Below are 12200 nucleotides of genomic sequence, written 5' to 3' on the forward strand. Positions count from 1 at the left end.
TAAAATTTCGAAGTTTTGTTTGCCATATAATCGCAACTCCGAATTTCATTTGCCCATTTCTTTATTTGTACGACGTTTTACAATCCAGACGAATGAGTTCCAGACATACGAAATCTAAATGCACAAAATCCAGATGACCGTAATCCATATGCACGAAAGCCAGATTTTTAAAACACAAATTTTTGAAATACAGTTGATTGATATACAGGCAAACAATGTCCAGATTTTTGAAATTCAAATAAACGATATCGAGCAAAACGTAATCCTTCCAGGGTGACGCAGCACGAACCTAACCTAACCTTCTAAATAGATTTTAACACTTTAACCTTTCTGTAATGGGCAAGTAAAACAATAGCGAGTCGGTTCTGGCACTCGCCGGCCGCTGCCGCGGCACGCTCGCTCGGCTCGTGCATGGGGGGTCACAGTTCAAACCTAACCTAACCTACTGAGTCGAATTTGACACTTAAACCTTTCTGTAATGGGCAAGTAAAACAATAGCGAGTCGGTTCTGGCACTCGCCGGCCGCTGCCGCGGCACGCTCGCTTCGCTCGCTCGGCTCGTGCATGGGGGGTCACAGTTCAAACCTAACCTAACCAACTGAGTCGACTTTGACACTAAAACCGGTCTGTAATGGACAAGTAAAACAATAAATTTACTTACTGACAATGTTTATTTTCAGTCGATAGTAAAGGTATAATCACGATTGTATGGAAATCAAATAAAAAGATTATAAAAATCTGGCAATAGTTTATCTGTTATACGATTATATGGGAACCAAATAAAAAGATTATGAAAATTTGGCAATAGTTTATTTGGAAAATGGTACGATGGGAAACAAAAAAAAGTATTTTGAGAATCTGGTATAATGAGATCTGTATTATGAGAATACGGGAAACAAAAAATACTTTTTAAAAATCTGGTTTTGGTGCATCTGGAAATTGATTCATCTGGGAAATTAAAAAAGGAATTTTAAAAATTTGTCATTCATTACATCTGTCTTTTAAAAGTTCTAAGTCTAACAACCGTTTTCGGGGTTTTAAGATTCGGGTAATAGAAATTCGAGTTTTTAATAGGTTACCGGCCATTCAGTACCAAACAAACAAATAAAATTGCATGAAAATCTTCCCAGACGTTTCGGATGCATTTGCGACACAGTATTTGTAGATTTTTAAATATCATTGTCTTATATTTTACGAAATTGGACAAGTCAGTCTTATTGATAATTCTATTATTTTTACGAAATATTTTAACAAGGTAAAAAATTGAACAATTAAAAGGTAAAACACCTCATTCCTTGCTCTAATAAATAAATATTAATTTGCGTGCTGTCTACGCATTAGTAACTTCTGCTAATTCGTTTGTTAAATAGAACAGCAAAAAATATTGTTACAATTATTCACTTTAATCATATTATTATTAAATTCATTATTTATAAACAAATGAAAATAATATATTTTTCTTACCTAGTCAAAAATTGTATCAATTAAAATATCTATTCATTTTAAGTCGTAGTATATTATTATTAGTCTGTGGTGCTACGTATAGTATAGAACCAATTAAAACTATTGAAAAATAAAGTGAAATGAAATAAATGAAAATAATATTATTGTTACTGATTAATAATTATTAACAGTGTATTATGATGCGATCATCAATTAAGTCATCATTAGAAATCATTAACCCTATTTAGGTTATCTAGGGCGCCTAGGTTAGGCTTAGGTTGTGTAATTACCTGTCAGATAACCACCCAAAGGAATGAGGATATGATATAATTTGCTGAGGTAATAGTATCTAGGAGATATCTAGCTTATGAGGTTATGGTGGTTGTATGTACATTTAAGAGTACCTAAGTTGTAAGTAGGTAGGTACTAGGTTATTTTTTATGATGTTTTGAAAATTCTAATGATTTTATTAAAAATATTAAGGAAAGGTTGTATGTTACTACAATGAAAATATATTTTTTTCCGCTATTTTTCTTTTACTTTGTTTTTTGTATGATCACAGTAAAAGTTTACAGTGGTACTACGATCGTCTATGTTTTTAAAGATTTTTATTATGCTTATGTGTTTTCATTTGTGATGTTTTGTATAACTGTGTACATTTTCATTAATATAAATGATATAATAATATTATTTAAGGTGGGTTATTCAGAAGTAAATAAAATAAGTAAGTTTTCATACAACCATTTATTATGAAAAAGGTTCGTAATAGTTTTTAGCCGACTGCGGTCGAAATAAACTCATTGTTGAAGCTTAAATCTAAACATTAGAAATACTATATACAAAAGTACAAAAACCAGGTACTTAGTTTGCTCTTTTAAAGAGATCGAGCGTTTTACAAATATATAATATTCAGCGACATCAGTTTCAGTGTAACATTTTGTTAAAGCTTTAATTTGTTAAGTTTAAAGACCACAAATAATTGTTCCACAAAAGGTGTTTGTCCAAAAACGATTTGTTAAACAATTATGTGCCCAAGACAAAAATACTATAGTGATATAGAATTTGTGGGTATATTAAAGAGCATAACACTACGCATCTATTAACCTCCAAATTTGGCGACAAGCAACTATAATTTGTACCGTTTACGGTCGCGATCTCCTTACATTGAGACAGGCGGTTTAGCAAAGCTTTGTACCTAAATTGCACGACCCTACCCCCATGTGCTTACAACTAGATCACAACTCGTGACTTTAGCCTCTAATGCCTTGTCGGTATTCGGTTCTACTCATCAGTCTTAAATTTAAAAGCTCCGAGCGTAGTGTGGCTAGGGTGTACACACGATTTAGTATAGAAAAGTGCTGACACATTTGCAACAAGATACCGTTCACGTATCTTGAGTGTTGATACGTGAACTACTGGAATATCAAGACAGTATACTGTATACAATAATAATGGTCATTAATTACTCTTGCCTCATAACGCCCAAGCACGCCGCCCTAACAACCGAATATTACTAGTGTAGCAGTTTAGTGGATGCCGTGACCACTGCTGATGATGCCGTGACCGCTGCTGATGATACCGTGACCGCTGCTGATACCGCCGTGGAGACCGTAGCCGCTGCTGTAGCTGCTGTAGCCGCCTCCGTAACCGCCTCCGTATCCGCTGCCGTAACCGCTGCCGAAACCGCTGCTGATACCGCCTCCGAAACCGCCGCCGAAACCGCTTCCCAATCCACCGCCGAGACCGCCGCTAGAGACGGCAACTGGCACGGCTACTGGTTGAGCGACTGGCACGGCGACTGGCCTGGGCACTGGGACGGGGTAGGGGGCTGGCACTGGGACTCCGACCTGAAAGATTTTTGTGATTTGTTAGCACAGTTTGTTAGGGAACATTTTATTGACTGAAGTATGAAACATGTCACACGCTGGTAGGAATTTTGTCAGTAAGTACTGTTATATTGTAAACTTTCAAAATCTGGTGTAGGGCTAAAATTTTTATAATATGCTATTAATCACAGGAGACTTGTATTTGGTATATACATAACGAAATATTATAATCCTTTTTTAACATTCTGTTCGTTAGTTTATCTTCTCGAAGTTAATATTATGGTAAGTAATATTGCCTCACCTGTCTAACAACTGGGTAGGGAACAGCGTGGGGCACTGGGTAGGGCACGGGCCTGTCAACGGGCACAGCTACGGGCTTCTCGACAGTTACTGGGTAAGGCCTGGGTACGTGCACGGGGTAGGGACGGTCTACTGGGACGGGGACTGCAACCTGTAATGTAAAGATGAAAACATGTATTTACTTTAGAAAGAGATTTTAAGTTTACCAGTCTAAAAATTTACATTATTTGAGTGAGCTAATTTTCCGTATTTTTATAGCACGTACATCACAGTACGCAGTATGTCTATAGCACGCACGATACTTCATGATGTTTATGAAACGAAATTTCATTATATTTCCTCTTTTATTCTTTTATCAAAAAAAAATTCCAATAGATCAGACGCATTATATCTTATCTACTTTTATTAAGCTGCCAAGATGCACTTTCCATCATCTACATAAACAACCTTTAATTAATATAACCATATTACCTTAACGGGAACAGCAACAGGCCTGTCAACAGCAACTGGGTAAGGAGCAGGCACGGGCACTCCAACGTGCTTGGTCACAGTGGTGTGGACATTAGCGCCGACGATGGTGCCGGATCCAAGACCGATACCGCTGCCAATGCCGCTGCCGAGACCGCTGCTCAGACCGCCGCCATAACCGCCGCCGTAACCGCCTTTAAATAATTAACAATTAAATAATCGTATAGTTAAGTTTTGCTTAGAATTATTAGTTTGAGCATGGGTATTCTAGAGCAGAAGTTACGAGCTGCAGATAATATTTATATAATTATTTTAATAGAGCTCACAATTATAATACCTATTTGGAAAAGGATCTATTTTACTAGCTTTAAAAACCTGTATTAAGTAAGAGGACAAATTTGTAAGTGTTGCTTTATTATTAACAGAGCGAAGGATATATCTTACATCCAGAATTTTGGATATGCAACGCATTTATATTATTAGCAACATTATTCAATTCATACCTAACTTAATCCAGTAGCACTTATTATAACGTGTATTCGCTAATAATATTCTACGTAAAGATCGAGTTTTATGTGTTGTATAAGAGTTTGGGATTATGCAAATGTAACTTTATTATTGTAATTTGTAACACGTAAATAAATATTACTTCATAAACAAGTGTTTACATATTATCGTATTCCTTGGTATATGGAGTTCGTCAACTATGTATTATAGTGGAACAGGGTATAGAGAGTTTATTTCAAATATTCCTGTCACTGTCCAGAATGATACATAAAATACTTTACTACCCCTTTAGACCAACAAGGAAACAAGAGACCTTACTTCTACAAATTTTAGGCTGATTTCACCTCTTTAGGTCGCGTTACTTCTGACCATATCAATTAAATTGTAAAATATTGATCATTCATTGTAAGATAAGATATTATGCAGAATACATCCCGAATTTGTAGAAATACAGCCATAAGAAAACTTGAAATTACCTCCAAGACCGCCGTATCCATAGCCAAGGCTAGATCCCGATGAGATGTATCCTCCACTCAGTCCATGGCCGCCCAGACTGCTTCCATACAGACCGCCATAGTGTCCCACCAGGCCGCTTCGCTTTTGCACCACTTTAGTGGGCTCCTTGCTGGGCTCAGCGAAGACCGCTGCGGTCAGGCATAGTACAGCGATCTGGAAGATTTGGAATTTATAGGAATAATGTTAAAAGGAGTTTGGAAATGTAGACTTTATGGTACTCATTTTAAAGTGAGTTTTTCTTAAATGTTAAGACTGTATGCGTTATTAGTATTGACGTTCTCTTTGTTCGTTTTATCATTTTAAATTATAGGTAGCTATGACATTCATTTGCGAATAGTTAAATGTTATACATTCTTTTGATGTAGTTTTCAAGTCGTAAAATTTAGATTTATTTTAAGTTCACTAATTTTCATTAAATTATGTGCCTTGTTATTGCGAGAATGGAAATGAATAATGGCAAAAAAATACTTATGAACATTTGATGAACCACGTAGTTTTGCACGTATCCTAAACTTCTTTACTAATTATATTATATCCGCGTCCTACCCTATTCCCAGTCTTGTAAAAGTTGAGATATCCATAGCAGATCTAACACAAGTCCTTGATATTACAATAACATTAAATAACAGGACATTATCAATTACAATGTAACAATTGCCAAAGTTTCGAGCACTTTTACGAGTTCACGACACATCACGTTAAAATCGAAATTGACTACGGGCCTGGAATATTTAGCAGCACTGCATGGTAGTTGATGAATGATTTATGTGTTATTGTTTATTTTGGTTTCGCTTTCATTCGCCGGTCTTATTACGTAAAGGTTTGATGGGTAAATATTTGGAAATGCGATTTATGCTTTTTAAAATTCATAACTTAGAATGGTAGATTAAAACTTATAAAATGCACGAAAAATAAATGAAATAATGGACCAAATAGTAAGCAAGCAGGAAGGTGCACTTTTAACATTTTTACGAGCATACATTTCTGCAAATTAATTTCAAAAACCTTATCAAATGAAGAATTAATTGAAGTGTACAAAATAATATTTGGTTCTTAAGGTTTGATGAACATTGATTTTATTATTAAGTTTCCAATATTATAAAGTTTTAAATAAAATTATTCAGACAGATTTAAATAATTCTATGATTATTCGTTATTACACAAAAAGGTTTTAAAAATTCGTTATATTTAAATTTATTTTTCTGAGAAATACTAAATTACTAGTTTAAATGGCACTGGTTTATGAGTGAAAAGATATAGTTAATGTTATATAAAAATATTTTTAAAATAGTGGTTAGTTTAAAAATTTATAGTGCACATATTCTAATATGCGCACTAGATTTGAGCACTGCAAAATAATTTGGATATAGAATATTAAAATAAAGGTATGTGATACTGTTTTGATTTAGAACGATTTTTGTTGAATTTCAAAATAAGAATAGAATGTTTAAAGAAAATCGTTACATACAATATTTTGGCACATTTTTTAATTTACTTTATTTTATATTAATTGATCACAAATTGCAAATCAAAAATTAATATGAAATTAAAATGAATTCACTAAAATCGACATAAAAAATCGAACGTTTAAAATTTTTGCGCGGTAATTAATTATCTGTGACGTATATATGCGTATACTCTATGACCAAAGAACTTACAAAGGTCTTCATGTTTGTTAGTACACTGTACACAAATAATGTTACACTGATATCCACTGGAGGGCACATTGTATTTATATAAGAACTGAACCCCACTATACGAGGGAGGTAGATCGCTTCGCAACTGTATGTCAGTTGCATGTTGTAGGCGTGTGGGAAAACTGACTTTTCTAGAAGGATTGAAGTGTTTGTTTCGACTTTCGAGGGTTAAACTTAGGTAATATGTTATTCATATTAGGCAAAACTGTAAAAAGGGCATTGATTCCGATAAACTAGCCTTATTTATTTTTGTAATCTGGACGAAATAAAGACTGGCATATATTTTGTCATTTAATTAAATTTCAATTTATGGACCCACCTTAAAATAATAAAATATTTAGTATTTTAAAAACACTTATAAACATACATAATATATCAAATTCCTTAAACAATCATTAAATGACTTTCATAACCTGAATAAACACACAAACACACAAACTGATTATACTATACATTCAGTTGGCACAAACAATTAATACCAACAATCAAAAAGCTAATGCAATAAAAAATTAAGATCTCTCAAGCATCAAGATCTCGGACATTTCTAATAATCCCGTTTTCATATTGCACTGCAGCACAGTCCAATCGCTTCCTGAGCTTTAAAAAGGACAGTAGGTACAGAAACGACCCACATTTAAGATTAAACCGTTTCAAATTCCTCGCCTGATGCAAGGGTTATTAAGTTAACCTATAACTAGAAAAGCTTTTGTAATTTTACGCAAATTGGTTATAGATTTCTGCATAATTATAGCAAGTTGTGATATTGGTGACATTTAATATGGGACCATAGTTTCCGCTAAAATTTATTCAAGTTAATACTATGTAAATATGTATGTGTTGTGTTTTTTTCGATTTGACCCTACGTAGTTCATAATTCTGTAGAAAATTACAGAATTACAAGTCATTAATGTTATCATAAAGTTCACGCGCGAAAAGTTCGCGCCATTTTTTGTTATGGCTACAAATTGACATAATACATTTTTAATTCGATTAAAAATGATTGTACTCAAGCAAAAATTCGTATGATTTATCATTCAATCATAATATTGCAACACTGTTTTCTTTTTAATCTATAATTTATTACTTTATTATGATTTAAAATTAATAAATAAAATTTTTAAATATGATCTGTAAATTCGTGCTGCACAGCTTAAAAATATTTTCATTCTTAGAAGAGCATAGTTTTGGTTGAAATGATTTGAGATTAAATTCAGAATTTAAATAGGTCATAGGAAAAATGAACGTACCTCGTACGTTACATGTTTATCAAAATATTTTCAATAGTAAGTTCATAAGTCATAAATTACGTATTAATAATAAATTATCAAGTAATAATTTAAAATCAAACTCTCTTTCGAAAAAAATCAACCAACTGAGTCCTTTTTCAACTCCCTTAAAAATATAAAGAATTTAGCAATATCAACAATGAAATGAATGTAGTTTTTAGTTTTATTGTTTTAACCACAATACTGATTATTGTGATTTAATAAGCATTGTGTCGATGTGTGACACATTGTCTTGTTGTGAATCGATCTCATGATAGTGAGGTAAGTATGGGATTAACGTAATATGAATTATCTAATATGCATAATGTTTTGCTTTTGTAAAATACGCCAATTCTAGTATATATATTAGGACTACGAAACAATTCCAAATAATTTTGAATTAAATAGTTTTTCGTAATGTTTTCAGTAAAAGTTTTTATTTTGATATGATCAGCTGTATGAAACTTCATTTACTAGATGAAATTAAATTTTAAACTAATGACCTTCTGCCCTGGTTGCCTGGAAGAGATCATTATTAAGTGATAAGGCCGCCAAATACACTAAACTGCTCCTTGCTTTTATTTGTGTATATTTTAGTATGTAAGTCTGTTTAGTTGTATTAAAGAGTAAAATAAATAAATAAATAAAATAACAATTAGTAGGTAATAACCTACAAATCTGGAAGAAATCGCTATTTAGCGATAAGGCCGCCATTTGTTTTAATTTATAATTAGATTAAGTTCCTAGTTAAGTTATTTCAGAGCAATAAAGATGAAAATGAATAAATAAATAAATAAATAAAATAAAATATGTTCATCTCATTTAAAAATAAAATTTAATAAATTGAATTTTTAGCAATAGTTATCACTGAGGCGTTTCGTGTAGAGCCCATAGAGCTGAAAAAAATAAAGTGGCATACCTAACTTCTTAACTCTTCTATCAAGATAAATATGATACAATTATTAGTTAATGGTTGAATAATGCATTTTGATTAGCATTTAGCCATCAGAATATGGTTTTTATCACTACCATACACCAAATACAACATGTACCTACATTATTGATTGTTATGACCATACAATTATGTCGACCTGCTCCTCTTTCATCCAAGTCGGTAAAATTCACATTATTTCAAGAAATTCGCATTACAAAGGGCTATTATAATCTGAGCACGTTCATTGCTTAACAAGTGACCGCGACTCGGTTTGGTCTCACATTTTAGCATTCAAAAACTGAAATTAGCCAATAAAATGCTATCGACTTGCTTCATGCAGGCGATCCCCTAGTTATTGCATCCGGAAAGTATTATAGCAATTTCTGTGTTTTATGGACGTCTACAAAAATAAAAGAATTAAATGGAGCTTAATATTTTTTAATAAGATGTTCTCAGTATTATATGTATAGATCTTGGAAAAATATCTCAAATAGTAAAATATGATGAATTTTCTTTTTTATTTCCCTTGCTAAATGCATCCATAGATTTATTTTTGAGAGTTTTATTATATTATAAGTTTAATTTTACACATTGAATAGTGTGATATTTCATTAATACCTATTGTTATTTTGTAAAAACTACCTAACGACAAACGACGTAAGGCTTCTGTGCTCTACGATTTTTTGCAAAATATAATTATTATCAGGCATCCACGACTGGCATCCGTGAAATTCTAAACTAGTAAAACACGCATAACTACGACAAGTAAGTAATTATTGCGTATAATATATATTATTAATTCTTGCGTCTTGTTATAAGCTAGCAGTTCTAGATTTGCATAGATCTAATTATTCTTCAATTAAAGAAAAGCAAATCTCATAAGTATTACATAGTTTTCATTAGTGCCGTGTTATACGTCAAAACTGGCTCTTACATAATCGATCTACAGGTTATAACCAAAGATATTCCATTTATCACAGAAATTATAACGAAAGTATGACGAAACAAGTCGTTGTATCAATTATTTCCAATTTACATATTGATTTACTGCAAATGTTCCGTAAATAACACGAAAGGGACACTGTTCCCACACTGAGTACAAAATCATTTAATCTACATGTTTGACATTGGAAATAGAATCCTATATTGACACAATTAGGTTAGTAATTAATTGAATTAAATTTGCACGGATTTACAACGAAGTTACAACTAGGGATAGAAAGATTGTAGGATTTCAAATCTTATGACCAAAAATTTAGGTTCATTTTAGGTTGTAAGTACATACCTACATTTCGATGACGCTCTATTTTTGAAGCCTACATAGTCAAGGTCTAAGTTTGGCTGCAACCGTGCTAAGTGGCTCAGTCCTTCACAGATGCAATATTTACCGTTGCCTTTATTAGAAGGTTCTGAACATTCATTGAAGAAGTAATTTGCAATGTGTGAATGTTTTCATTCAACGTACCTACGTTGGTGTTTTGTTTGCTGTAGAGATTTATAAAGTTTAAAATTAGTAGTAGTAGTAGTAGTATAAGGTGTATAAAAGTAAAAAGTATAAAATGTGGTTAAAGTTAAAGAAACAATTTTTGGTTTACTAAAACACTATTACCTATTTAAAGCCCGCGGATTCGCCCGCGTTTTCAAAGAAAAATCCGCATAGTTCCCGTTCCCGTGGGATTTCCGGGATAAAACCTATTCGATGTGTTAATTCAAGTTACCTTATATATGTATGCTAAATTTCATTGTAATCGGTTCAGTAGTATTTGCGTGAAAAAGTAACAAACAAACATACACATACACATACATCCATCCTTACAAACTTTCGTATTTATGATATTAGTAGGATAGAATAGAATAGGATAATATGCCCAAAGTTTTGTAGCTAGAGGAACCGCGGGGCAACGCTACTTTGAACTAATTGTTTAAGTAATAAGTGGAAATCGATCCTGTCCCTCAAGCAATAATGAAACCATTTGAGTGACACATTGAGGAGGTTTTTTGTAGTCGACATTTTGTAATTGATGTGTAATTATTATTGGCATGAGTGAAAAATAACACCGCTTTGTCTTTATTTACGTAAATATCAAGTATCATATTTGAAATATTTGTGTTTGTGGGGATTTCTCATTATTTGTCGGTTTAATTTATTTTATTTTCAATTTAATTTAGTTGGTAGATTCACGCGGTAAAGGAAAAAACGAAACCCCAACCAAGAATTTCTACAAAAAAGCAACTATTCGTAATTCGTTAAAACGTCGTGTGTGCTTTACAAATACTACCTAACCATAAATATTTTTCTTCTATAAAGTTATTAAGCGACTTCAAAAAAAAGGAGGAGGTTATCAATTCGGCCGGTATGTTTTTTTTTTTATGTATGTACACCGATTACTCCGTGGTTTCTGAACCGATTTACGTGATTCTTTTTTTATTCGATGCGGGATGGTGTCGAATTGGTCCCATAAAAATTTTATTCGGATAGGCCCAGTAGTTTTTATTTTATGAGCATTTTTGTCTGTATTTGTAAATGTTGCAAGTGCAAGTTTGAAGTCGGTTGTTTTTAACGCAGTTATTGACTTGTTTTACAGTTACATTGGTAATGATTAAAATACAAAACAGCTAAACCTAGGTAATTTTGTAAGTCTATAGTAATAAATCCTACTCTATTATATTGATGGTCGTCCTTTACCTACATTTATGTTTCGCTTTCCTGCACCATAAATAGTAGAAACGTTTTGACTGACTTCAATAGTTAAGTAAGTGTTTGATTATCTAGTCCAGTATAATTGAGATCCAATGTAAATGATGCGGTTCAACGAGTGGTTACCACATATCCAGGAATGTTTTAAGGTTCCGTAAACTGCAGTAGAACCCTTTTTTCATACTTTAAAAATAAATTCATGGAATCTTAAACTAGGTTATAAATAATGTTTAGTTGTGAGAAAGAGCTTTAAAAAACCCTTGAACCTTGCTCTATGCGAGACAGCCGAGGAGTGTTGGTTTCGATTCTCTTTATACTATGTTGAAAATGAATGATAGAATGATATAATAATTTCCAATACACTATCGAAAAATATTAAATGCGCAACATACAGTGTATAATATGTATGTTGAATTATTAAAACATAACAAATCCTCTTATAAAATGCTATGTGTGACGACCTGTAACCTACGGCTTATTTTGTAGAGTCATTTTAGAATGTAGCGCATCTGAGCTTTAATCCATGGCTTCATTCGTGTGTTGTCCC

At 32.7% G+C, this 12200-nt stretch overlaps 1 protein-coding gene across 2 annotated transcripts; it reads right to left on the reverse strand.

Moving 5' to 3' along the window:
- Positions 1–2171: 2171 nt before the first annotated feature.
- LOC149487266 (uncharacterized) lies at positions 2172–6870 on the reverse strand. 2 transcript variants are annotated; one of them, XM_089697561.1, is made up of 5 exons: positions 6718–6869; positions 5020–5212; positions 4040–4230; positions 3570–3719; positions 2172–3289 (listed from the first exon to the last, which is right to left on the reverse strand). In XM_089697561.1, exons 1-5 carry the CDS (start codon positions 6856–6858, stop codon positions 2969–2971), a joined length of 996 nt encoding a protein of 331 aa, XP_089553687.1. In that variant the 5' UTR covers positions 6859–6869; the 3' UTR covers positions 2172–2968. The 2 variants fall into 2 exon arrangements, with proteins under 2 accessions (XP_089553687.1, XP_089553688.1); XM_089697562.1 differs by lacking the exon at positions 3570–3719 and having other exon boundaries at positions 6718–6870.
- Positions 6871–12200: the final 5330 nt, after the last annotated feature.

The sequence above is a fragment of the Colias philodice genome, chromosome 7 (assembly GCF_061535455.1).
Source record: "Colias philodice isolate Cphi_HAF_F1 chromosome 7, ilColPhil1 Martin Lab GWU primary, whole genome shotgun sequence".
Classification (NCBI taxonomy): domain Eukaryota; kingdom Metazoa; phylum Arthropoda; class Insecta; order Lepidoptera; family Pieridae; genus Colias; species Colias philodice.